The 26,217-nt window shown below is 45.3% G+C and overlaps 1 protein-coding gene across 1 annotated transcript; it reads right to left on the bottom strand.

Moving 5' to 3' along the window:
- Positions 1–774: 774 nt before the first annotated feature.
- On the bottom strand, positions 775–25,593 carry LOC109885307 (solute carrier family 35 member G2-like). The gene is made up of 2 exons (XM_031836454.1): positions 25,119–25,593; positions 775–3,566 (listed from the first exon to the last, which is right to left on the bottom strand). Exon 2 carries the CDS (start codon positions 3,540–3,542, stop codon positions 2,262–2,264), a length of 1,281 nt encoding a protein of 426 aa, XP_031692314.1. The 5' UTR covers positions 3,543–3,566; positions 25,119–25,593; the 3' UTR covers positions 775–2,261.
- Between the last annotated feature and the right edge of the window lie 624 nt (positions 25,594–26,217).

Raw genomic sequence — 26,217 nt, forward strand, 5'->3', positions numbered from 1 at the left:
TAACAACAATATACTCTAACAACAATATACTCTAACAACAATATACTCTAACAACAATATACTCTAACAACAACATACTCTTGACAACAATATACTCTAACAACAATATCCTCTCGACAACAATATACTCTAACAACTATATATTCTAACAACGATATACTCTTGACAACAATATACTCTAACAACAATATCCTCTCGACAACAATATACTCTAACAACAATATATTCTAACAACGATATACTCTTGACAACAATATACTCTAACAACAATATATTCTAACAACAATATACTCTAACAACAATATACTCTAACAACAATATACTCTAACAACAATATACTCTAACAACAATATATTCTAACAACGATATACTCTTGACAACAATATACTCTAACAACAATATTCTCTTGACAACAATATACTCTAACAACAATATCCTGTAACAACAATATACTCTAACAACAATATACTCTAACAACAATATACTCCAACAACAATATACTCTAACAACAATATATTCTAACAACGATATACTCTTGACAACAATATACTCTAACAACAATATACTCTAACAACAATACACACCAACAACAATATACTCTAACAACAATATACTCTAACAACAATATACTCTAACAACAATATAAGCCATACTGTAGCTGTAAAGTTGCCACATGAGATTAACGTGCAGAATATGTAATCTAATCAACACGTGGGTTCTGTTGACGCTCTTCGTTATCGCTGTTGACATGAAATCAAAAGCTCTCAGTACAAATCGTTTCACATCGTGTCTTTATTTCACAGACAAATAGAACTTTAGCAAAGACATTACACAGTTGGCACTCCTCCAAGTCAACGAACAATACAAAATAAATATGTGAAGATTTCAACAGACATTCTTCAAATTGTACATGTAACCGGGCAACATTTAGAGAGAGAGACAGAGAGAGGTGGAGAGAGAGAGAGAGAGAGACAGAGAGAGGGGGAGAGAGAGAGACAGAGAGAGGTGGAGAGAGACAGAGAGAGGTGGAGAGAGACAGAGACAGAGAGGGGGGGAGAAACAGAGAGACAGAGAGAGGTGGAGAGAGACAGAGATGGAGAGAGAGAGAGAGAGACAGAGGGAGTGAGAGACAGAGATGGAGAGAGAGAGAGAGAGACAGAGGGAGTGAGAGACAGAAACAGAGAGACACACAGAGAGAGACACAGAGAGAGAGAGAGAAACACAGAGAGAGAGAGAGAGACACAGAGACAGAGACACAGAGAGAGGGAGAGAGACACAGAGAGAGACAGAGGGGGAGAGAGGCAGAGAGACACACTGAGAGAGAGAGAGAGAGAGAGAGAGAGAGAGAGACACACACACACACAGAGAGAGGGACATATGTTTCATAAGATGAGGGACAGTGTCTGACAGACCATAAGATGAGGGACAGTGTCTGACAGACCATTGCTGCCTGCCATAAGAGGAGGGACAGTGTCTGACAGACCATTGCTGCCTGTTATAATATGAGGGACAGTGTCTGACAGACCATTGCTGCCTGCTATAGGATGAGGGACAGTGTCTGGCAGACTATAATATGAGGGACAGTGTCTGACAGACCAACCAACCTGCACATGTCCTCTATGCTTACTGTTATTGTCCAATGGTTATTTTGATCCTTGGTTATTGTTGTTACTTTTGTCCCGTTGACAACATTGATTATTACTCTTTTTTTATGGTAATATTGTAAATCTCCAAAGCTTTGGCAATATGCACATTAGTAACGTCATGCCAATAAAGTGTATTGAATTGAATTTAGAGAGAGAGAAAGAGAGGGAGATTGGGAGGGAGAGCGAGAGAGAGAGAGATGTCTCTATTCTTTTAGTTCATTGTAAATACAACCCATATTTATGTTTATTTTCCCTTTTGTACTTTAACTATTTGCACATCATTACAACACTGTATATAGACATAATATGACATTTGAAATGTCTTTATTCTTTAATGTTTACTGTTCATTTTCATTATTTATTTCACTTTTGTATATTATCTACCTCACTTGCTTTGGCAATGTAAACATAAGTCTCCAATGCCAATAAAGCCCTTTGAATTGAATTGAGAGGAGAGAGTGACAGAGAAATAGAGACAGAGAGAGAGAGAGAGAGAGAAAGACAGCGAGAGACAGACAGAGAGAGAGAGACAGGGAGAGGAAAAGACAGCGAGAGAGAGAGAGAGAGAGAGAGAGAGGGACATGGAGAAAGAGAGAGAGAGATGTAGTCCAGGCTCTATTTAATGGGTGAGTTCAGTATCTCCTGGTAGTCCTGCCGTACAGCCCGGCTGACCCTATACAGCTTCACTCCCGTTAGAGTAAACACACTGGCCATAATGACCAGCCCCCCGATGACGTCGTAGATGGAGGGGACCATGCGCAGCACCATAAGCTGAAGCAACATGGCCACCACTATCTCCAGGTGCTGCACGGTGCTCACCAGGGCGGGGTGGAACTTGTTGAGGGCGTAGTAGACCCCCAGGAACGCCACGGTGGAACAGATACAGATCCCTGTGAGGTAGCCCCACGTCTCCCCATCAAGGGGGATGATCGGCTCCTGCATAACGAACATAGTGGAGGCGCCCCACACCGTGCCCGTCCAGCCGAACGTGAACAGGGCTGTCCACATGCTGACGCGCTCCTTGATGGCCCGGTAGACGATCATGGACAGGGCTCCGGTGAGGCCGGCCATCACCGTCATGGTGTAGCCGAACGCCTCCTTCCAGAAGGTGAGGCGGGACTTCTCCTCGTCAGCCACATTGGGGATCATGACGAGACACAGGCCGAACACGCTGCCCACCACCGTCACCACGTCCGTGTAGCCCAGCCTCTCGTCTAACAACAGGAAGGCCATCACGCCGCTGAACACCGTGGTGGTTGCGCGCCACATGATGGTACCGTTGCTGGGCGGCACGATGGCGAAGGCGGTGTAGGCGCAGGTGATGGAGATAACGTTGCAGACACCATAGAAGAAGAGCCGGAGGCGGTACCCCTTCGGGCCGAAGGGTTCCTCCTGGTTATAAAACACCACTGTGATGGACAGGACCTGGATCACAGACCGGATGAAGATCAGCTCCAGGGACGGCACTTTGGAGCGGTCCGCCGCCAGCCGTGTGATCAGAGCAACGCAGCCGTGAGCCACCGCTGCCCCGAACAACGCCATCCAGGTGACCCGGGACGCCAGGACGTTGGCCTCCCCGAAGCTAGCCAGCTGCCCCCCGACCCCCTTGTCCCGGCTCTGGGGCTCCACCCCTCCCCCCGCTGGCCCCTTCCCCCCTAGCGGACAGGGGGTCTCTATGGTGCCAAAGAAAGTCCTCCTACTACTGTCTGTCACCAGTCTCTTAGCAGGGCTGGCCTCTGCAAACGACCCAAAGTCTTCAAAGGACGGAGCATCGTCGTAACCCTCGTCTCCAGGCTGGGGGAAGTGGGTGGCGTATTTCACTGTGACGGAATTGGGGTGGATCTTCACCCTCTTCTTAGATCCTCCATACTGCTGCTGGCCCCCAGACACATCCATGTTCCTTCAGCAGATCAGAGCACACTGGAGAAGGACAGAGGTCAGAGTTACTTCATGTACATACTACCTCAACCGCACATTGGCTAACCGGACTATCGGCATTGTGTCCCGCCACCCATCACCCGCAGACACCTCTTTTACGCTACTGCTACTCTCTGTTCATCATATATGCATAGTCACTTTAACCATATCTACATGTACATACTACCTCAATCAGCCTGACTAACCGGTGTCTGTATGTAGCCTCGCTACTTTTAAAGCCGCTCTATGGTATATAGCCTCGCTACTGTGTATAGCCTCTCTACTGTATATAGCCTCTGGTGGTAATATACTGGTAGTAATATACTGGTGGTAATATACTGGTGGTAATATACTGACTGGTGGTAATATACTGGTGGTAATATACTGGTAGTAATATACTGGTGGTAATATACTGGTAGTAATATACTGGTGGTAATATACTGACTGGTGGTAATATACTGGTGGTAATATACTGGTAGTAATATACTGGTAGTAATATACTGACTGGTGGTAATATACTGGTGGTAATATACTGGTGGTAATATACTGACTGGTGGTAATATACTGGTGGTAATATACTGGTAGTAATATACTGGTAGTAATATACTGGTGGTAATATACTGGTAGTAATATACTGGTAGTAATATACTGGTAGTAATATACTGGTGGTAATATACTGGTAGTAATATACTGGTGGTAATATACTGACTGGTGGTAATATACTGGTGGTAATATACCGGTGGTAATATACTGGTGGTAATATACTGGTGGTAATATACTGGTAGTAATATACTGGTAGTAATATACTGGTGGTAATATACTGACTGGTGGTAATATACTGGTGGTAATATACTGGTGGTAATATACTGGTGGTAATATACTGGTGGTAATATACTGGTAGTAATATACTGGTGGTAATATACTGGTAGTAATATACTGGTAGTAATATACTGGTAGTAATATACTGGTGGTAATATACTGGTAGTAATATACTGGTGGTAATATACTGACTGGTGGTAATATACTGGTGGTAATATACCGGTGGTAATATACTGGTGGTAATATACTGGTAGTAATATACTGGTAGTAATATACTGGTGGTAATATACTGACTGGTGGTAATATACTGGTGGTAATATACTGGTGGTAATATACTGGTGGTAATATACTGGTGGTAATATACTGGTAGTAATATACTGGTAGTAATATACTTGTAGTAATATACTGGTGGTAATATACTGACTGGTGGTAATATACTGGTGGTAATATACTGGTGGTAATATACTGGTAGTAATATACTGGTGGTAATATACTGGTGGTAATATACGGGTGGTAATATACTGGTGGTAATATACTGGTGGTAATATACTGGTAGTAATATACTGACTGGTGGTAATATACTGGTGGTAATATACTGACTGGTGGTAATATACTGGTGGTAATATACTGACTGGTGGTAATATACTGGTAGTAATATACTGGTGGTAATATACTGGTGGTAATATACTGGTAGTAATATACTGGTAGTAATATACTGACTGGTGGTAATATACTGACTGGTAGTAATATACTGACTAGTAGTAATATACTGACTGATGGTAATATACTGACTGATGGTAATATACTGACTGGTAGTAATATACTGACTGGTAGTAATATACTGACTGGTGGTAATATACTGACTGGTGGTAATATACTGGTGGTAATATACTGGTGGTAATATACTGGTGGTAATATACTGACTGGTGGTAATATACTGACTGGTGGTAATATACTGGTGGTAATATACTGGTGGTAATATACTGGTGGTAATATACTGACTGGTGGTAATATACTGACTGGTGGTAATATACTGGTGGTAATATACTGGTAGTAATATACTGACTGGTGGTAATATACTGACTGGTGGTAATATACTGGTGGTAATATACTGGTGGTAATATACTGATGTGTCACGCCCTGGTCGAAGTATTTTTTGTTTATCTTCATTTATTTGGTCAGGCCAGGTTGTGGCATGGGTTTGTAGCTTAGTGGGGTGTTCTAGTTAAGTCTATGGCTGTCTGAAGTGGTTCTCAATCAGAGGCAGGTGTTTATCGTTGTCTCAGATTGTTAACCATATTTAGGCAGCCATATTCTTTGAGTGTGTCGTGGGTGATTGTCCTTAGTGTCCTTGTTCCTGTCTTTGTTAGTTTACACAAGTATAGGCTGTTTCGGTTTTCGTTTTCGTTCATTATGTTTTTTTTTTGTAGTGTTTGTATTGATTCGTGTTTACGTTTGTTTATTAAACATGGATCGCAATCTACACGCTGCATTTTGGTCTGACTCTCCTTCACCACAAGAGAACCGTTACAGAATCACCCACCACAACTGGACCAAGCAGTGTGTCAACAGGCGGGAGCCACAGGAGAGGCAACAGAGGCAGCAGCAGCAGGAGCAGCAGCAGCTGCAGTGGGAGAGGCTGCACTACTTGCAGAAATGGACATGGGAGGACGAACTGGACGGTAAAGGACCCTGGGCTCAGCCTGGAGGCTGGAGGCGGTAAAAGCTGAGAGGCGCAGGTATGAGGAGGCAGCACGGCGAAGCGGATGGAAGCCCGAGAGTCAGCCCCAAAAATGTCTTGGGGGGTGGGCTCACAGGGAGCATGGCGACGCTAGGTAGGAGACCTACGCCAACTTCCTGTGGTTACCGGGGGGCTAGAGAGACCGGGCAGGCACCGTGTTATGCAGTGGTGCGCACAGTGTCCCCAGTGCGGGTGCATAGCCCGGTGCGGTACATTCCAGCTCCGCGTATCGGCCGGGCTAGAGTGGGCATCGAGCCAGGTAAGGTTGGGCAGGCTCGGTGCTCAAGAGCTCCAGTGCGCCTGCACGGTCCGGTTTATCCAGTACCACCTTCACACACCAGCCCTCCGGTGGCAGCTCCCTGCACCAGGCTTCCTGTGCGTGTTCTCGGTCCAGTACCACCAGTGCCAGCACCACGCATCAGGCCTACAGTGCGCCTCGCCTCTCCAGCGCTGCCGGAGTCTCCCTCCTATCTAGCGCTGTCAGAGCTTTCCTCATCTCCAGCGCAGCCGGAGTCTCCCGCCTGTTCAGCGCTGACGGAGCCTTTCTCCTCTCCAGCGCTGTCGGAGTCTCCTGCCTATCTAGCGCTGTCAGAGCCTTCCTCATCTCCAGCGCTGCCGGAGCCTCCCGCCTGTTCAGCGCAGCTAGAGCCTTCTTCCTCTACAGCGCTGCTGGAGTCTCCTGCCTGTTCAGCGCAGCCAGAGCTGCCAGCCTGCATGGAGCTGCCAGTCTGCATGGAGCTGCCAGTCTGCATGGAGCAGCCAGAGCTGCCAGTCTGCGTGGAGCAGCCAGATCTGTCAGTCTGCATAGAGCAGCCAGAGAAGTCAGTCTGCATGGAGCAGCCAGAGATGTCAGTCTGCAAGGATCTGCCAGTCTGCAAGGAGCTGCCAGTCTGCAAGGAGCTGCCAGTCTGCACGGAGCTGCCAGTCTGCAAGGAGCTGTCAGTCTGCAAGGAGCTGTCAGTCTGCAAGGAGCTGCCAGTCTGTAAGGAGCTGCCAGTCTGTAAGGAGCTGCCAGTCTGCACGGCGCTGCCAGTCTGCAGGGAGCTGTCAGTCTGCAGGGAGCTGTCAGTCTGCAAGGAGCTGCCAGTCTGTAAGGCATGGAGCAGCCAGAGATGTCAGTCTGCAAGGATCTGCCAGTCTGCAAGGATCTGCCAGTCTGCAAGGAGCTGCCAGTCTGCAAGGAGCTGCCAGTCTGCACGGAGCTGCCAGTCTGCAAGGAGCTGTCAGTCTGCAAGGAGCTGTCAGTCTGCAAGGAGCTGCCAGTCTGTAAGGAGCTGCCAGTCTGCAAGGAGCTGCCAGTCTGCACGGAACCGCCAGAGCTGCTAGTCTGTAAGAAGCCGCCAGAGCTGTCAGCCTATATGGAGCAGCCAGAGCCGCCAGTCAGCATGGAGCAGCCAGAGCAGCCAGTCAGCATGGAGCAGCCAGATCCGTCAGTCTGCCAGGATCCGCCAGTCAGCCAGACTCTTCCAGATCTGCCAGTCAACCAGACTCTTCCAGATCTGCTAGTCAACCAGACTCTTCCAGATCCGCCAGTCAACCAGACTCTTCCAGATCCGCCAGTCAACCAGACTCTTCCAGATCCGCCAGTCAACCAGACTCTTCCAGATCTGCCAGTCAACCAGACTCTTTCAGATCCGCCAGTCAACCAGACTCTTCCAGATCCGCCAGTCAATCAGACTCTTCCAGATCCGCCAGTCAACCAGACTCTTCCAGATCCGCCAGTCAACCAGACTCTTCCAGATCCGCCAGTCAGCCGGGATCTGCCAGAACTGCCAGTCGGCCAGGATCCACCAGTCAGCCAGGATCCGCCAGTCGGCCAGGATCCGCCTGTCAGCCAGGATCTGCCAGATCCGCCAGTCAGCCAGGATCCGCCAGTCAGCCAGGATCTGCCAGTCAGCCAGGATCTGCCAGTCAGCCAGGATCTGCCGAAACCACCAGCCAGCCAGGATCTGGTAGATCCATCAACCTGCCTGAGCTTCCTCTCACTCCTGAGCTTCCTCTCACTCCTGAGCTTCCTCTCACTCCTGAGCTTCCTCTCACTCCTGAGATTCCTCTCACTCCTAAGCTTTCTCTCACTCCTGAGCTTTCTCTCACTCCGAGCTTCCCCTCAGTCCCGAGCTGCCTCAGTCCCGAGCTGCCCCTCAGTCCCGATCTGCTCCTCAGTCCAGTGGAGTTCTGGGTCAGGACTACTAGGCCATGGTCGGCGGCGAGGGTGGACTATCCAGGGACGCGAGGAGAGGGGACTAAGACATTGATTGAGTGGGGTCCACGTCCCGCGCCGGAGCCGCCACCATGGACAGACGCCCACCCGGACCCTCCCTATTGTTTTGAGGTGCGTTCGGGAGTCCGCACCTTAGGGGGGGGGGGGGTTCTGTCATGCCCTGGTCGAAGTATTTAGTGTTTATCTTCATTTATTTGGTCAGGCCAGGGTGTGGCATGGGTTTTTGTATGTATTGGGATTGTAGCTAGTGGGGTGTTCTAGTTAAGTCTATGGCTGTCTGAAGTGGTTCTCAATCAGAGGCAGGTGTTTATCGTTGTCTCTGATTGGGAACCATATTTAGGCAGCCATATTCTTTGAGTGTGTCGTGGGTGATTGTCCTTAGTGTCCTTGTTCCTGTCTTTGTTAGTTTACACAAGTATAGGCTGTTTCGGTTTTCGTTTTCGTTCATTACGTTGTTTTTTTTGTAGTGTTTGTATTGATTCGTGCTTACGTTTGTTTATTAAACATGGATCGCAATCTACACGCTGCATTTTGGTCCGACTCTCCTTCACCACAAGAGAATCGTTACACATCCGGCGCCGACAGAGATGGCCGCCTCGCTTCGCGTTCCTAGGAAACTATGCAGTTTTTTGTTTTTTTACGTGTTATTTCTTACACTAGTACCCCAGGTCATCTTAGGTTTCATTACATACAGCCGAGAAGAACTACTGAATATAAGATCAGCGTCAACTCACCATCAGTACGACCAAGAATATGTTTTTCGCAATGCGGATCCTGTGTTCTGTCTTACAACCTGTGCAACGGAGTGGATTACATGCAGCGACCCAAAAAAACGACTCAGAAAAAGAGGGAAACGAAGCGGTCTTCTGGTCAGACTCCGGAGACGGGCACACCGTGCACCACTCCCTAGCATTCTTCTTGCCAATGTCCAGTCTCTTGACAACAAGGTTGATGAAATCCGAGCAAGGGTAGCATTCCAGAGGGACATCAGAGACTGTAACGTTCTCTGCTTCACAGAAACTTGGCTAACTGGAGAGACGCTATCCGAAGCGGTGCAGCCAGCGGGTTTCTCGACGCATCGCGCCGACAGAAACAAACATCTTTCTGGTAAGAAGAGGGGCGGGGGCGTATGCCTTATGACCAACGTGACATGGTGTGATGAAAGAAACATACAGGAACTCAAATCCTTCAGTTCACCTGATTTAGAATTCCTCACAATCAAATGTAGACCGCATTATCTACCAAGAGAATTCTCTTCGATTATAATCACAGCCGTATATATCCCCCCCCAAGCAGACACATCGATGGCTCTGAACGAACTTTATTTAACTCTCTGCAAACTGGAAACGATTTATCCGGAGGCTGCATTCATTGTAGCTGGGGATTTTAACAAGGCTAATCTGAAAACAAGACTCCCTAAATTTGATCAGCATATCGATTGCGCAACCAGGGGTGGAAAGACCCTGGATCATTGTTACTCTAACTTCCGCGACGCATATAAGGCCCTGCCCCGCACCCCTTTCGGAAAAGCTGACCACGACTCCATTTTGTTGATCCCTGCCTACAGACAGAAACTAAAACAAGAAGTTCCCACGCTGAGGTCTGTCCAACGCTGGTCTGACCAAGCTGACTCCACACTCCAAGACGGCTTCCATCACGTGGACTGGGAGATGTTTCGTATTGCGTCAGACAACAACATTGACGAATACGCTGATTCGGTGTGCGAGTTCATTAGAACGTGCGTTGAAGATGTCGTTCCCATAGCAACGATTAAAACATTCCCTAACCAGAAACCGTGGATTGATGGCAGCATTCGTGTGAAACGGAAGGCGCGAACCACTGCTTTTAATCAGGGCAAGGTGTCTGGTAACATGACTGAATACAAACAGTGCAGCTATTCCCTCCGCAAGGCTATCAAACCATCTAAGCGCCAGTACAGAGACAAAGTAGAATCTCAATTCAACGGCTCAGACACAAGAGGCATGTGGCAGGGTCTACAGTCAATCACGGACTACAGGAAGAAACCCAGCCCAGTCACGGACCAGGATGTCTTGCTCCCAGGCAGACTAAATAACTTTTTTGCCCGCTTTGAGGACAATACAGTGCCACTGACACGGCCTGCAACGAAAACATGCGGTCTCTCCTTCACTGCAGCCGAAGTGAGTAAGACATTTAAACGTGTTAACCCTCGCAAGGCTGCAGGCCCAGACGGCATCCCCAGCCGCGCCCTCAGAGCATGCGCAGACCAGCTGGCCGGTGTGTTTACGGACATATTCAATCAATCCCTATACCAGTCTGCTGTTCCCACATGCTTCAAGAGGGCCACCATTGTTCCTGTTCCCAAGAAAGCTAAGGTAACTGAGCTAAACGACTACCTCCCCGTAGCACTCACATCCGTCATCATGAAGTGCTTTGAGAGACTAGTCAAGGACCATATCACCTCCACCCTACCTGACACCCTAGACCCACTCCAATTTGCTTACCGCCCAAATAGGTCCACAGACGATGCAATCTCAACCACACTGCACACTGCCCTAACCCATCTGGACAAGAGGAATACCTATGTGAGAATGCTGTTCATCGACTACAGCTCGGCATTCAACACCATAGTACCCTCCAAGCTCGTCATCAAGCTCGAGACCCTGGGTCTCGACCCCGCCCTGTGCAACTGGGTACTGGACTTCCTGACGGGCCGCCCCCAGGTGGTGAGGGTAGGCAACAACATCTCCTCCCCACTGATCCTCAACACTGGGGCCCCACAAGGGTGCGTTCTGAGCCCTCTCCTGTACTCCCTGTTCACCCACGACTGCGTGGCCACGCACGCCTCCAACTCAATCATCAAGTTTGCGTACGACACAACAGTGGTAGGCTTGATTACCAACAACGACGAGACGGCCTATAGGGAGGAGGTGAGGGCCCTCGGAGTGTGGTGTCAGGAAAATAACCTCACACTCAACGTCAACAAAACTAAGGAGATGATTGTGGACTTCAGGAAACAGCAGAGGGAACACCCCCCCATCCACATCGATGGAACAGTAGTGGAGAGGGTAGCAAGTTTTAAGTTCCTCGGCATACACATCACAGACAAACTGAATTGGTCCACTCACACAGACAGCATCGTGAGGAAGGCGCAGCAGCGCCTCTTCAACCTCAGGAGGCTGAAGAAATTCGGCTTGTCACCAAAAGCACTCACAAACTTCTACAGATGCACAATCGAGAGCATCCTGGCGGGCTGTATCACCGCCTGGTATGTCAACTGCACCGCCCTCAACCGTAAGGCTCTCCAGAGGTTAGTGAGGTCTGCACAACGCATCACCGGGGGCAAACTACCTGCCCTCCAGGACACCTACACCACCCGATGCTACAGGAAGGCCATAAAGATCATCAAGGATATCAACCACCCGAGCCACTGCCTGTTCACCCCGCTGTCATCCAGAAGGCGAGGTCAGTACAGGTGCATCAAAGCTGGGACCGAGAGACTGAAAAACAGCTTCTATCTCAAGGCCATCAGACTGTTAAACAGCCACCACTAACATTGAGTGGCTACTGCCAACACACTGTCAATGACACTGACTCTACTCCAGCCACTTTAATAATGGGAATTGATGGGAAATGATGTAAATATATCACTAGCCACTTTAAACAATGCTACCTTATATAATGTTACTTACCCTACATTATTCATCTCATATGCATACGCAGATACTGTACTCTATATCATCGACTGCATCCTTATGTAATACATGTATCACTAGCCACTTTAACTATGCCACTTGGTTTACATACTCATGTCATATGTATATACTGTACTCAATATCATCTACTGTATCTTGCCTATGCTGCTCTGTACCATCACTCATTCATATATCCTTATGTACATATTCTTTATCCCCTTACACTGTGTATAAGACAGTAGTTTTTGCAATTGTTAGTTAGATTACTTGTTCGTTATTACTGCATTGTCGGAACTAGAAGCACAAGCATTCCGCTACACTCGCATTAACATCTGCTAACCATGTGTATGTGACAAATAAAATTTGATTTGATTAGATTTTTGATTTGTTACATGATGGTAATATACTGACTGATGGTAATATACTGACTGGTAGTAATATACTGACTGGTAGTAATATACTGACTGGTGGTAATATACTGACTGGTAGTAATATACTGACTGGTGGTAATATACTGATGGTAATATACTGACTGGTGGTAATATACTGACTGGTGGTAATATACTGACTGGTGGTAATATACTGACTGGTGGTAATATACTGGTGGTAATATACTGACTGGTGGTAATATACTGACTGGTGGTAATATACTGACTGGTGGTAATATACTGACTGGTGGTAATATACTGGTAGTAATATACTGACTGGTGGTAATATACTGACTGGTGGTAATATACTGACTGGTGGTAATATACTGCCTGGTGGTAATATACTGGTGGTAATATACTGACTGGTGGTAATATACTGGTAGTAATATACTGACTGGTGGTAATATACTGGTGGTAATATACTGGTGGTAATATACTGGTGGTAATATACTGACTGGTGGTAATATACTGGTGGTAATATACTGGTGGTAATATACTGATGGTAATATACTGACTGATGGTAATATACTGACTGGTGGTAATATACTGGTGGTAATATACTGGTGGTAATATACTGACTGGTGGTAATATACTGGTGGTAATATACTGGTGGTAATATACTGACTGGTGGTAATATACTGGTGGTAATATACTGGTGGTAATATACTGACTGGTGGTAATATACTGGTGGTAATATACTGGTGGTAATATACTGACTGGTGGTAATATACTGACTGGTGGTAATATACTGGTGGTAATATACTGGTAGTAATATACTGGTGGTAATATACTGACTGGTGGTATATACTGATGGTAATATACTGACTGGTGGTAATATACTGACTGGTGGTAATATACTGATGGTAATATACTGACTGGTGGTAATATACTGACTGGTGGTAATATACTGACTGGTGGTAATATACTGACTGGTGGTAATATACTGACTGGTGGTAATATACTGGTAGTAATATACTGACTGGTGGTAATATACTGACTGGTGGTAATATACTGACTGGTGGTAATATACTGCCTGGTGGTAATATACTGGTGGTAATATACTGACTGGTGGTAATATACTGGTAGTAATACTGACTGGTGGTAATATACTGGTGGTAATATACTGGTGGTAATATACTGGTGGTAATATACTGACTGGTGGTAATATACTGGTGGTAATATACTGGTGGTAATATACTGATGGTAATATACTGACTGATGGTAATATACTGACTGGTGGTAATATACTGGTGGTAATATACTGGTGGTAATATACTGACTGGTGGTAATATACTGGTGGTAATATACTGGTGGTAATATACTGACTGGTGGTAATATACTGGTGGTAATATACTGGTGGTAATATACTGACTGGTGGTAATATACTGGTGGTAATATACTGGTGGTAATATACTGACTGGTGGTAATATACTGACTGGTGGTAATATACTGGTGGTAATATACTGGTAGTAATATACTGGTGGTAATATACTGACTGGTGGTAATATACTGATGGTAATATACTGACTGGTGGTAATATACTGACTGGTGGTAATATACTGATGGTAATATACTGACTGGTGGTAATATACTGACTGGTGGTAATATACTGATGGTAATATACTGACTGGTGGTAATATACTGACTGGTGGTAATATACTGGTGGTAATATACTGGTGGTAATATACTGACTGGTGGTAATATACTGACTGGTGGTAATATACTGACTGGTGGTAATATACTGACTGGTGGTAATATACTGACTGGTGGTAATATACTGACTTGTGGAGAAGGTCAGAGGTCAGAGTAAGTTATGATGGCATTATTGGTAAAAAGTCATATCAAATAATGTATCTGATATGTAGAAAATAATTATTGTTTTTTAGATGGAACAATCCACAAGCAATGAAGACGACAGAACTATGAATATATTGTGGTCTTGGAGAGGAACAGCAAAGGGAGAAATGTTTGAGAAAGACAGAGGGCCAGCGGGTTTCTGCTGCTCAAGATGGAGCTTTTCCCAAACACAGATGAAACACTTACATAATTCATAACTCACTGCCTCAGTGATCTCTCTCTCCCTCTCTGTCTCTCTCTCTCTCCCTCTCTCTCTCTCTCTCTCTCTCCCTCTCTGTCTCTCTCTCTCTCCCTCTCTCTCTCTCTCTCTCTCTCTCTCTCTCCCTCTCTGTCTCTCTCTCTGTCTGTCTCTCTCTCTCTCTCTCTCTCTCTCTCTCTGTCTCTCTCTCTCCCTCTCTGTCTCTCTCTCTGTCTGTCTCTCTCTCTCTCCCTCTCTGTCTCTCTCTGTCTGTCTCTCTCTCTCTCTCTCTGTCTCTCCCTCTCTCTCTCCCTCTCTGTCTCTCTCTCTGTCTCTCTGTCTCTCTCTCTCTCCCTCTCTGTCTCTCTCCCTCTCTGTCTCTCTCTCTCTCCCTCTCTCTCTCTCTCTCTGTCTCTCCCTCTCTCTCTCCCTCTCTGTCTCTCTCTCTGTCTCTCTCTCTCTCTCTCTCTCTCTCTGTCTCTCTGTCTCTCTGTCTCTCTCTCTCTCTCTGTCTCTCTGTCTCTCTCTCTGTCTGTCTCTCTCTCTCTCTGTCTCTCCCTCTCTCTCTCGCTCGCTCTATCTCTCTCTAAATCCCTGTATTGAGCATTTCTCCAATCCCAAAATTATCCATCCACCTGACAGGTGTGGCATATCAAGAAGCTGATTAAACAGCATAATCATTACACAGGTGCACATTTTGATGGGGAAAAAAACATGAAAATAAATGATGATGAAAATATCCTCAAATTAAAGCTGACAGTCTGTATTTTAACCTCATAGCCATTGTATAATTTCAAATCCAAAGTGATGGAATAGAGAGCAAAAACAACAAGTTTGTCACTTTCCCAATATTTTTGGAGCTCCCTGTCCCTGCTTTCAACCCCTTCTGCCCTCAGAACAGCTTCAATTCATTTGGGAAAGTGTTCCACAGGGATGCTGGCCCATGTTGACTAAAAGTGCTTCCCACAGTTGTGTCAAGTTGGCTGGATGTCCTTTGGGTGGTAGAACATTCTTGATTCACACAGTAAACTGTTGAGTGTGAAAGAAAACAGCAGATTTGTAGTTCTTGACACACTCAAACTAGGGCTGGACTGTATACCGTATTACTGTATACCTGTATATGTATATGTCTTTACTGAAGACTCATCTCTTCAGTGGGTCATATGATTGAGTGTAGTCTGGCCCAGGAGTGGGAAGGTGAACGGAAAGGCTCTGGAGCAACGAACCGCCCTTGCTGTCTCTGCCTGGCCGGTTCCCCTCTTTCCACTGGGATTCTCTGCCTCTAACCCTATTACAGGGGCTGAGTCACTGGCTTGCTGGGGCTCTCTCATGCCGTCCCTGGAGGGGGTGCGTCACCTGAGTGGGTTGATTCACTGTTGTGGTCATCCTGTCTGGGTTGGCGCCCCCCCCTTGGGTTGTGCCGTGGCGGAGATCTTTGTGGGCTATACTCAGCCTTGTCTCAGGATGGTAAGTTGATGGTTGAAGATATCCCTCTAGGGGCTGTGCTTTGGCAAAGTGGGTGGGGTTATATCCTTCCTGTTTGGCCCTGTCCGGGGGTGTCCTCGGATGGGGCCACAGTGTCTCCTGACCCCTCCTGTCTCAGCCTCCAGTATTTATGCTGCAGTAGTTTATGTGTCGGGGGGCTGGGGTCAGTTTGTTATATCTGGAGTACTTCTCCTGTCCTATTCGGTGTCCTGTGTGAATCTAAGTGTGCGTTCTCTAATTCTCTCCTTCTCTCTTTCTTTCTCTCTCTCGGAGGACCTGAGCCCTAGGACCATGCCCCAGGACTACCTGACATGATGACTCCTTGCTGTCCCCAGTCCACCTGGCCATGCTGCTGTTCCAGTTTCAACTGACCTGAGCCCTAGGACCATGCCCCAGGACTACCTGACATGATGACTCCTTGCTGTCCCCAGTCCACCTGGCCATGCTGCTGCTCCAGTTTCAACTTCCACCTGACTGTGCTGCTGCTCTAGTTTCAACTGTTCTGCCTTATTATTATTCGACCATGCTGGTCATTTATGAACATTTGAACATCTTGGCCATGTTCTGTTATAATCTCCACCCGGCACAGCCAGAAGAGGACTGGCCACCCCACATAGCCTGGTTCCTCTCTAGGTTTCTTCCTAGGTATTGGCCTTTCTAGGGAGTTTTTCCTAGCCACCGTGCTTCTACACCTGCATTGCTTGCTGTTTGGGGTTTTAGGCTGGGTTTCTGTACAGCACTTTGAGATATCAGCTGATGTACGAAGGGCTATATAAATACATTTGATTTGATTTGATTTGATTTATACCGGTAGTGATGGGTTTTTACCGGTAACAGAATCCTCCTTCATGGTCTGACCCAACAACAGAAGGTCAACTCCTTCATGGTCTGACCCAACAACAGAAGGTCACCTCCTTCATGGTCTGACCCAACAACAGAAGGTCACCTCCTTCATGGTCTGACCCAACAACAGAAGGTCACCTCCTCCATGGTCTGATCCAACAACAGAAGGTCACCTCCTCCATGGTCTGACCCAACAACAGAAGGTCACCTCCTTCATGGTCTGATCCAACAACAGAAGGTCACCTCCTTCATGGCCTGACCCAACAACAGAAGGTCAGAAGTGCCTCCCTAAAAGCGTCCAGGGTTCTAACTAAACACAACTTGCCCTTCACAGACTACGGAGGTATTTAAAAAGTGCATGGTGACAGTTTTGGCAGAATTGGCTACAGACAAGTCTATGGATAGCATCATTTCTCTCTGTTAAACAGGTGCACCTGTCTGCGTCAACAGCCGGACGCCGTGTCCGTGCACTGGGAGATGAGGTGCAAAGGATTGTTCTGGAAGGGCTCAGTCAGGCTGATGATGACTGACAACACCGATGGAGAACAGTTGATTGTGTATCGGACCGTTATTTTACTGGACATGAAAGGAAGAGCTACGGTTTCCCATCGAAGGGACACACCACCGGGGACATTCTATTCACAAAGCTGGAACAATTGTTTATGCAGAATGGCCTGTCATTCCACACAGTCAACTTGGTGGTCACCGACGGGGCTCCTGGTGTGGTGGGCAGACACAGGGGCCTGGTCAGCAGGTTGAAGGAGATCGCCCCACAAATGAATGGTCTCATCCATCAGAGTGTGCTGTGTGCCAGAATAAACGCTGAGCTAAAAAGATGTGATGGGATGAAGTCATGTGCATAATCAACTTTGTCAGGGGGACATCAAGCAACACAATACTGTCTTTTTTTGCAAGCTTGTGACAGAATCAGAGGAGGCCTCCCACGACGATCTCCTGCTTCACAACACCATCTTTGTCTCCACGCTTGTGACAGAATCAGAGGAGGCCTCCCACGATGATCTGCTGCTTCACAACACTGTCTTTTCTGCAAGCTTGTGGCAGAATCAGAGGAGGCCTCCCATGATGATCTCCTGCTTCACAACACTGTCTTTTCCTGCAAGCTTGTGACAGAATCAGAGGAGGCCTCCCACGACGATCTCCTGCTTCACAATGACGTGATCTGCCTGAGTAAAGGAAAAGAGCTGGAGAGGATCAGTTAGCTGCATGACCAGGTTGTAGATTTTCTCAGAAAAAGCCAAATGAAAGCAGCATTTGACCACCTTTGTTTCAGGAAATGTAGGAATTCGTATCCAATCTGCAGTTACAAGGAAGAGGGAAAACAGTCGTGGACATGATGGAAAAACCTGAGGTCTTTACTGGGACAGCGGTTTGATCTGAACTTCTGCAAAACCACTGCACTTCAGCACACTGAAGAACATATAGGCAGTCCACCCAAGTGGTGAATTCTCCTCCCCAAGCTAAAAAAACGATACCTTCGCTGGATGAGGCCGCATTTCAAACTGAGCTGATTGAACTCCAGACGTCGAGCCGAATCAGGGATGCGCTCAGGAGTGCCGAGTCCCTGTGTGCGTTTTGGGTAGGCTCAGAGGAATAGAGCACTATAAAGAAACTGGTATTCTATGTTCTAACAATGTTTGGATCGACTTACAATGACCTGTGATTCGTCCTTTCCACATCAGTCAATCGAAGCCTCATAGTCTACCTCAGCCAGTTAAGATATTTTATATAGGTCTAGGCTCTGAAGAAATAGACTCCAATTAAGCCCTCTTGTTGTTTGTAAAGTCAAATTAAAATTAAGATTATTGTTGAAATGAATTATTCTACTGGTGTAGCTTTTCTCCATCTGTTGCTGGGCAAGATATATATATATTTTCAGCACCAGGCCTCCTATTGGCTGCAGCTTTACATTTCAGCACCAGGCCTCCTATTGGTTGCAGCTTTACGTTTCAGCACCAGGCCTCCTATTGGCTGCAGCTTTACGTTTCAGCACCAGGCCTCCTATTGGTTGCAGCTTTACGTTTCAGCACCAGGCCTCCTATTGGTTGCAGCTTTACGTTTCAGCACCAGGCCTCCTATTGGTTGCAGCTTTACGTTTCAGCACCAGGCCTCCTATTGGTTGCAGCTTTACGTTCGTGTGACTAAAACATTTCAGTTAATTACTAGTGCTCCCAACTTGGGCCAATCAGTGCAATTGTGTAAATAACAGATCTCTATGGCAAGATGCGTCATTCACCCACGTTTAGTCAAAATCGGGTCAGTGCTCGCTGCGATATTGCGTGTGACTAACGCATGAACGGACGGATGGAGACAGATCCACAGTCCCCTCCCCGATTTCATTGTGGGGTACAATGATTCACATGATGTTTCCCTATTAGCTGCTTGACTGGACCACAACAAAAGAAGCCCCACTCAGTGAGATGAAGCACAGCTTGATGCTTCATGCTGCCGTGCACTAGCCTGCCGTGCACTAGCCTGCCATGCACTAGCCTGCCGTGCACTAGCCTGCCGTGCACTAGCCTGCCGTGCACTAGCCTGCCGTGCACTAGCCTGCCATGCACTAGCCTGCCGTGCACTAGCCTGCCGTGCACTAGCCTGCCGTGCACTAGCCTGCCATGCACTAGCCTGCCGTGCACTAGCCTGCCATGCACTAGCCTGCCGTGCACTAGCCTGCCGTGCACTAGCCTGCCGTGCACTAGCCTGCCGTGCACTAGCCTGCCGTGCACTAGCCTGCCGTGCACTAGCCTGCCGTGCACTAGCCTGCCGTGCACTAGCCTGCCGTGCACTAGCCTGCCGTGCACTAGCCTGCCATGCACTAGCCTGCCATGCACTAGCCTGCCGTGCACTAGCCTACTAATAGCAGAGAGGGAATGGGGGCGGAGGGAACAGATGATATTCAAATGTTGTAGTATCTAATGATGAGAAAATATATAGAAATCTTGTAAGAATCTAAATGCATTGTGTTTTGTACAACACAATACAGCAGGCCTATCCATGGCCTTACAATACAATACAATATATTACATTACAATACATTACATTACATTACAATACAATACAATACAATACAATACATTACATTACATTACAATACATTACATTACATTACAATACAATACAATACAATACATTACATTACAATACATTACAATACAATACAATACATTACAATACAATACAATACAATACATTACATTACAATACACTACAATACAATACAATACAATACAATTACATTACATTACATTACATTACATTACAATACAATACAATACAATACAATACAATACAATACAATACAATACATTACATTACATTACATTACATTACATTACATTACATTACATTACAATACAATACAATACAATACAATACAATACAATACAATACAATACAATACAATACAATACAATACAATACAATACAATACAATACAATACAATACAATACAATACAATACAATACAATACAAAATCCATTCAAATCAAATCAAATGTTATTGGTCACATATTTAGCTCCAACAGTGCAGTAATATCTAACAATTCACAACAACACACACATCTGAAAGTAGAAGAATGGAATTAAGAAATATATAAATATTAGGACGAGCAATGTTGGAGTGGCGTTGACTAAAATACAGTAGAATAGAATACAGAATATAGATATGAGATGAGTAAAGCAGGATGTAAACATTATTAAAGTGACTAGTTAGTAAATACAGTAGAATAGAATACAGTATTTACATATGAGAGGAGTAAAGCAGGATGTAAACATTATTTAAGTGACTAGAGTTCCATTATTAAAGTGGCCAGTAATTCCATGTATATGTACAGTTGAAGTCGAAAGTTTACATACACTTAGGTTGGAGTCATTAAAACTCGTTTTTCAACCACTCCACAAATGTCTTGTTAACAAACTATAGTTTTGGCAAGTCGGTTAGGACATCTACTTTGTGCAAGACACAAGTCATTTTTCCAACAATTGTTTACAGACAGATTATTTCACTTATAATTCACTGTATCACAATTCTAGTGGGTCAGAAGTTTACATACACTAAGTTGACTGTGCCTTTAAACAGCTTGGAAAATTACAGAAAATGATGTCATGGCTTTAGAAGCTTCTGATAGGCTAATTGACATCATTTGAGTCAATTGGAGGTGTACCTGTGGATGTATTTCAAGGCCTACCTTCAAACTCAGTGCCTCTGCTTGACATCATGGGAAAATCAAAAGAAATCAGCCAAGACCTCAGAAAACAATGGTAAACCTCCACAAGTCTGGTTCATCCTTGGGAGCAATTTCCAAATGCCTGAAGGAACCACATTCATCTGTACAAACAATAGTACGCAAGTATAAACACCATGGGACCACGCAGCCGTTATACCGATCAGGAAGGAGACGCGTTCTGTCTCCTAGAGATGAATGTACTTTGGTGCAAAAAGTGCAAATCAATCCCAGAACAACAGCAGAGGACCTTGTGAAGATGCTGGAGGAAACAGGTACAAAAGTATCTATATCCACAGTAAAACAAGTCCTATATCAACATAACCTGAAAGGCCGCTCAGCAAGGAAGAAGCCACTGCTCCAAAACCGCCATAAAAAAGCCAGACTACAGTTTGCAACTGCACATGGGGACAAAGATCGTACTTTTTGGAGAAATGTCCTCATGACTGATGAAAAATGTTGACCCAAGTTAAACAATTTAAAGGCAATGCTACCAAATACTAATTGAGTGTATGTAAACTTCTGACCCACTGGGAATGTGATGAAAGAAATAAAGCTGAAATAAATCATTCTCTCTACTATTATTCTGACATTTCACATTCTTAAAATAAAGGGGTGATCCTAACGGACCTAAAACAGGGAATTTTTACTAGGATTAAATGTCAGGAATTGTGAAAAACTAAGTTTAAATGTATGTAGCTAAAGTGTATGTAAACTTCTGACTTCAACTGTATATAGGGCAGCAGCCTCTAAGGTGCAGGGTTGAGTAACCAGGTGGTAGCTGGCTAGTGATGGCTGTTTAACATTCTGATGGCCTTGAGATAGAAGCTGTTTTTCAGTCTCTCGGTCCCAGCTTTGATGCACCTGTACTGACATCGCCTTCTGGATGATAGCGGGGTGAACAAGGAGTGGCTCGCCTGGTTGTTGAGAGACTTTTAGATTTCTTCAAAACAATCAAACATTAAAATACCAGAATACATTCTAATATAAAGTTATGTGGATAACATAATGTTGTAATTTCCACAACACAGTTTGCTCCCCCCAGTGATGCATTGGACAGACCGCACCACCCTGTGGAGAGCCTTGCGGTTGAGAGCGGGGGCAGGTCCCGTACCAGGCGGTGAAACAGCCAGACAGGATGCTCTCGATTGTGCGTCTGTAAATGTTTCTGAGGGTCTTAGGTTCCAAGCCAAACATTACAATACATTACAATAGATTACATTACAATGCAATACATTACAATACAATACTTTACAATACATTACATTACAATACATTACAATAGATTACATTACATTACATTACAATACAATACAATACATTACAATGCAATACATTACAATACAATACTTTACAATACATTACATTACAATACAATACAATAGTTTACAATACAATACATTACATTACAATACAATACAATAGTTTACAATACAATACATTACATTACAATACAATACAATAGTTTACAATAAAATACATTACAATACAATACAATACATTACATTACATTACAATACAATACAATGCATTACAATACAATAATTTACAATACAATACAATACATTACATTACAATACAATACATTACATTACATTACAATACATTACATTACAATACAATACAATACATTACATTACAATACATTACATTACAATACAATACAATACAATACATTACAATACAATAATTTACAATACAATACATTACATTACAATACAATACATTACAATACATTACAATACAATACATTACATTACAATACATTACATTACAATACATTACAATACAATACAATACATTACATTACAATACATTACATTACAATACACTACATTACAATACAACACAATACATTACAATACAATACTTTACAATACAATCCATTACAATACATTGCATTACATTACAATGCAATACTTTGCAATACAATACTAAAATAATTTATGAATCCTCTCACTTCCACCCTCCCCCATAATACACACCAGTGGTGGCTGGTGGGAGGAGCTATAGGAGGATGGGCTCATTGTAATGGCTGGAACGGAATCAGACACGTCAAACATACGGAAACCACATTTAACTCCATTCCATTTTTCCCGTTGCAGCCATTACAATGAGCGACGTCCTCCTATAGCTCCTCCCACCAGCCTCCACTGCTACACATGAAGCACCCAACAGAGCGCTCAGACCAGTCTCCTCCAGTCCTATCCACAACCAGGATTAATCTTCTGAATTGTGGACATTTGGAATGTGATGGATAAGATTTGGTAAGCTCTCCTTGGCTATGCCAAAATGAAAGTCTGGTCAACCCACACTCTAATTTTAGTTCATACCACAAGAGGGCAGAGATATGATCCATCCTATCTGACTCACCCCCAGCTACATCACCAGCACCCTCACCTCTCCCTCTCCCTCTCTCTTCCCTCTCTCCCTCTCTCTTCCCTCTCTCCCTCTCTCTTCCCTCTTCCCTCTCTCTCTCTCTCTCTCTCTCTCTCTCTCTCTCTCTCTCTTTCTCTCTCTCTCTCTCTCTCCCTCTCTTTCCTCTCTCTCTCCTCTCTCTCTCTCTCTCTCTCTCTCTCTCTCCCCTCTCTCTCCCTCTCTTTCCTCTCTCTATCTCTTGCTCTCTCTCTCTCCTCTCTCTCTATGCCTCCCTCTTTCTCTCTATCCCTCCCTCTGTCTTTCTCTCTCTCTCTCTCTCTCTCTCTCTCTCTCTCTCTCTTGCTCTCTCTCTCTCCTCTCTCTCTCTCTCTCTCTCTCTCTTTCTCTCTCTCTCTCTCTATCCCCTCTCTTTCCTCTCTCTCTCCTCTCTCTCTCTCTCTCTCTCTCTCTCTCTCCCCCTTCTCTCTCCCTCTCTTTCCTCTCTCTATCTCTTGCTCTCTCTCTCTCCTCTCTCTCTCTATGCCTCCCTCTTTCTCTCTATCCCTCCCTCTGTCTTTCTCTCTCTCTCTCTCTCTCTCTCTTGCTCTCTCTCTCTCCTCTCTCTCTCTATGCCTCCCTCTTTCTCTCTATCCCTCCCTCTGTCTTTCTCTCTCTCTCTCCCTAGCTCTCTCTCCCTAGCTCTCTCTCCCTAGCTCTCTCTCCCTAGCTCTCTCTCCCTAGCTCTCTCTCCCTACCTCTCTATCCCTCCCTCTCTCTCCCTAGCTCTCTCTCCCTAGCTCTCTCTCCCTAGCTCTCTCTCCCTAGCTCTCTCTCCCTAGCTCTCTCTCCCTAGCTCTCTCTCCCTAGCTCTCTCTCCCTAGCTCTCTCTCCCTACCTCTCTATCCCTCCCTCTCTCTCCCTAGCTCTCTCTCCCTAGCTCTCTCTCCCTAGCTCTCTCTCCCTAGCTCTCTCTCCCTAGCTCTCTCTCCCTAGCTCTCTCTCCCCTCTCTCTCTCCCTAGCTCTCTCTCCCTAGCTCTCTCTCCCTAGCTCTCTCTCCCTAGCTCTCTCTCCCTAGCTCTCTCTCCCTAGCTCTCTCTCCCTAGCTCTCTCTCCCTAGCTCTCTCTCCCTAGCTCTCTCTCCCTAGCTCTCTCTCATCTCTGATATATTGCTTTCTGGTCAAACGTTCATAACCAATTAGATTATTATATGTAATAAATAATGTTCATATATGCCTGGAAAAACTTGAAAGGTTTAATATGTATTTATTCATTTAAATGGATAATTCCTCTAAAAACACAATTTCCTCGAGAAAAAAGGTGAATCCATAATCAAACAATTTTTTGTAAAATTATCACATGGATATAAACTATACGAGTAATGCTTCTAATGAGGCAGAATGTCAATCATTTTGATATTTAGAAATACGCATGCAGACTATTTGTGCGCAATTCATAAAATATTTGACGTCAACGTGTGCCAGTTTCAATCGTTCCGGTGAGTCTGATATATTGTGATGTGTAAAATGTGTTCCCTTCGTGAGATAGCCTGTCATTTCAACGTAGACTAATTGAATAATCTTGTGGCAATATAAAGCGACACAGTAGCCTACTACCATATGTCTGCTTCAACAGAACAACATATCCAGTCCACAAAAATCTATTTTTCACCATTCATCTCATTCTGTAATAAAATGTGTTATATCACTTACCCTTTCGCTAAAATAAGTTCCTATCGACGGTAAAGCACTATTTGCATCATAAATGACAGCTTTCCTTGGTTTCTTGTTCTCTACATTGGGAAAACTGTGCTTGCCGTTTCTCCATCTTCCCGTGGAGCGGATGCAGCGCGTCTCCAACAGGCACGGTCTCCGTGTGCGACGCACGAGAGGTTCTCCACGCCTACGATAGGTGGACTTTGAAGTGAGCGAGGGAAAGAGCGGTGGGAACCGGAGGGAGGAAGAATGGTTGCGGCAACAGCGTTTCTCTCTCCCCGCTCAAAACATTGCATCTCAAGACCACCCCTTCGAAATATTCCTCCAACTACCAGGTTAGGGTGGGGGATGGGTGTGTGTTTCTGTCTGTGTGTTCATCATCATCATCATCATCATTACCCCATCATCGTCGTCATCAAAATAAAATTGGATTCATAATGGCCTATTCCCACAATGTGAAAGAGGAAGTGAACACAGAAGCCTATATGAATTGGGACATTGGTATGATGGTTGATTATTCATCTCTTAAATCTCCACTAGAATAACATCTGAATACTAAGAGCGTTTCAGATCAAGAGGGGAAGACACAGAGCACAGCAGTGATCCAACCTCTCCTCTCTGTTCTGCTTGATGCTTGTATCAGAGCCCTCCTTCCTGCTGTCTCTCCTCTCCTCTCTGTTCTGCTTGATGCTTGTATCAGAGCCCTCCTTCATGCTGTCTCTCCTCTCTGATCTGCTTGATGCTTGTATCAGAGCCCTCCTTCCTGCTGTCTCTCCTCTCCTCTCTGTTCTGCTTGATGCTTGTATCAGAGCCCTCCTTCCTGCTGTCTCTCCTCTCCTCTCTGTTCTGCTTGATGCTTGTATCAGAGCCCTCCTTCCTGCTGTCTCTCCTCTCCTCTCTGTTCTGCTTGATGCTTGTATCAGAGCCCTCCTTCCTGCTGTCTCTCCTCTCCTCTCTGTTCTGCTTGATGCTTGTATCAGAGCCCTCCTTCCTGCTGTCTCTCCTCTCCTCTCTGTTCTGCTTGATGCTTGTATCAGAGCCTTCCTTCCTTCTGTCTCTCCTCTCTGTTCTGCTTGATGCTTGTATCAGAGCCCTC

The sequence above is a fragment of the Oncorhynchus kisutch genome, linkage group LG11, assembly GCF_002021735.2.
Source record: "Oncorhynchus kisutch isolate 150728-3 linkage group LG11, Okis_V2, whole genome shotgun sequence".
Taxonomy (NCBI): domain Eukaryota; kingdom Metazoa; phylum Chordata; class Actinopteri; order Salmoniformes; family Salmonidae; genus Oncorhynchus; species Oncorhynchus kisutch.

What these genes read in the sequence shown, in the direction of transcription:
- LOC109885307 (XM_031836454.1), bottom strand. Translation starts at nt 3,542, where the DNA reads ATGGATGTGTCTGGGGGCCAGCAGCAGTATGGAGGATCTAAGAAGAGG.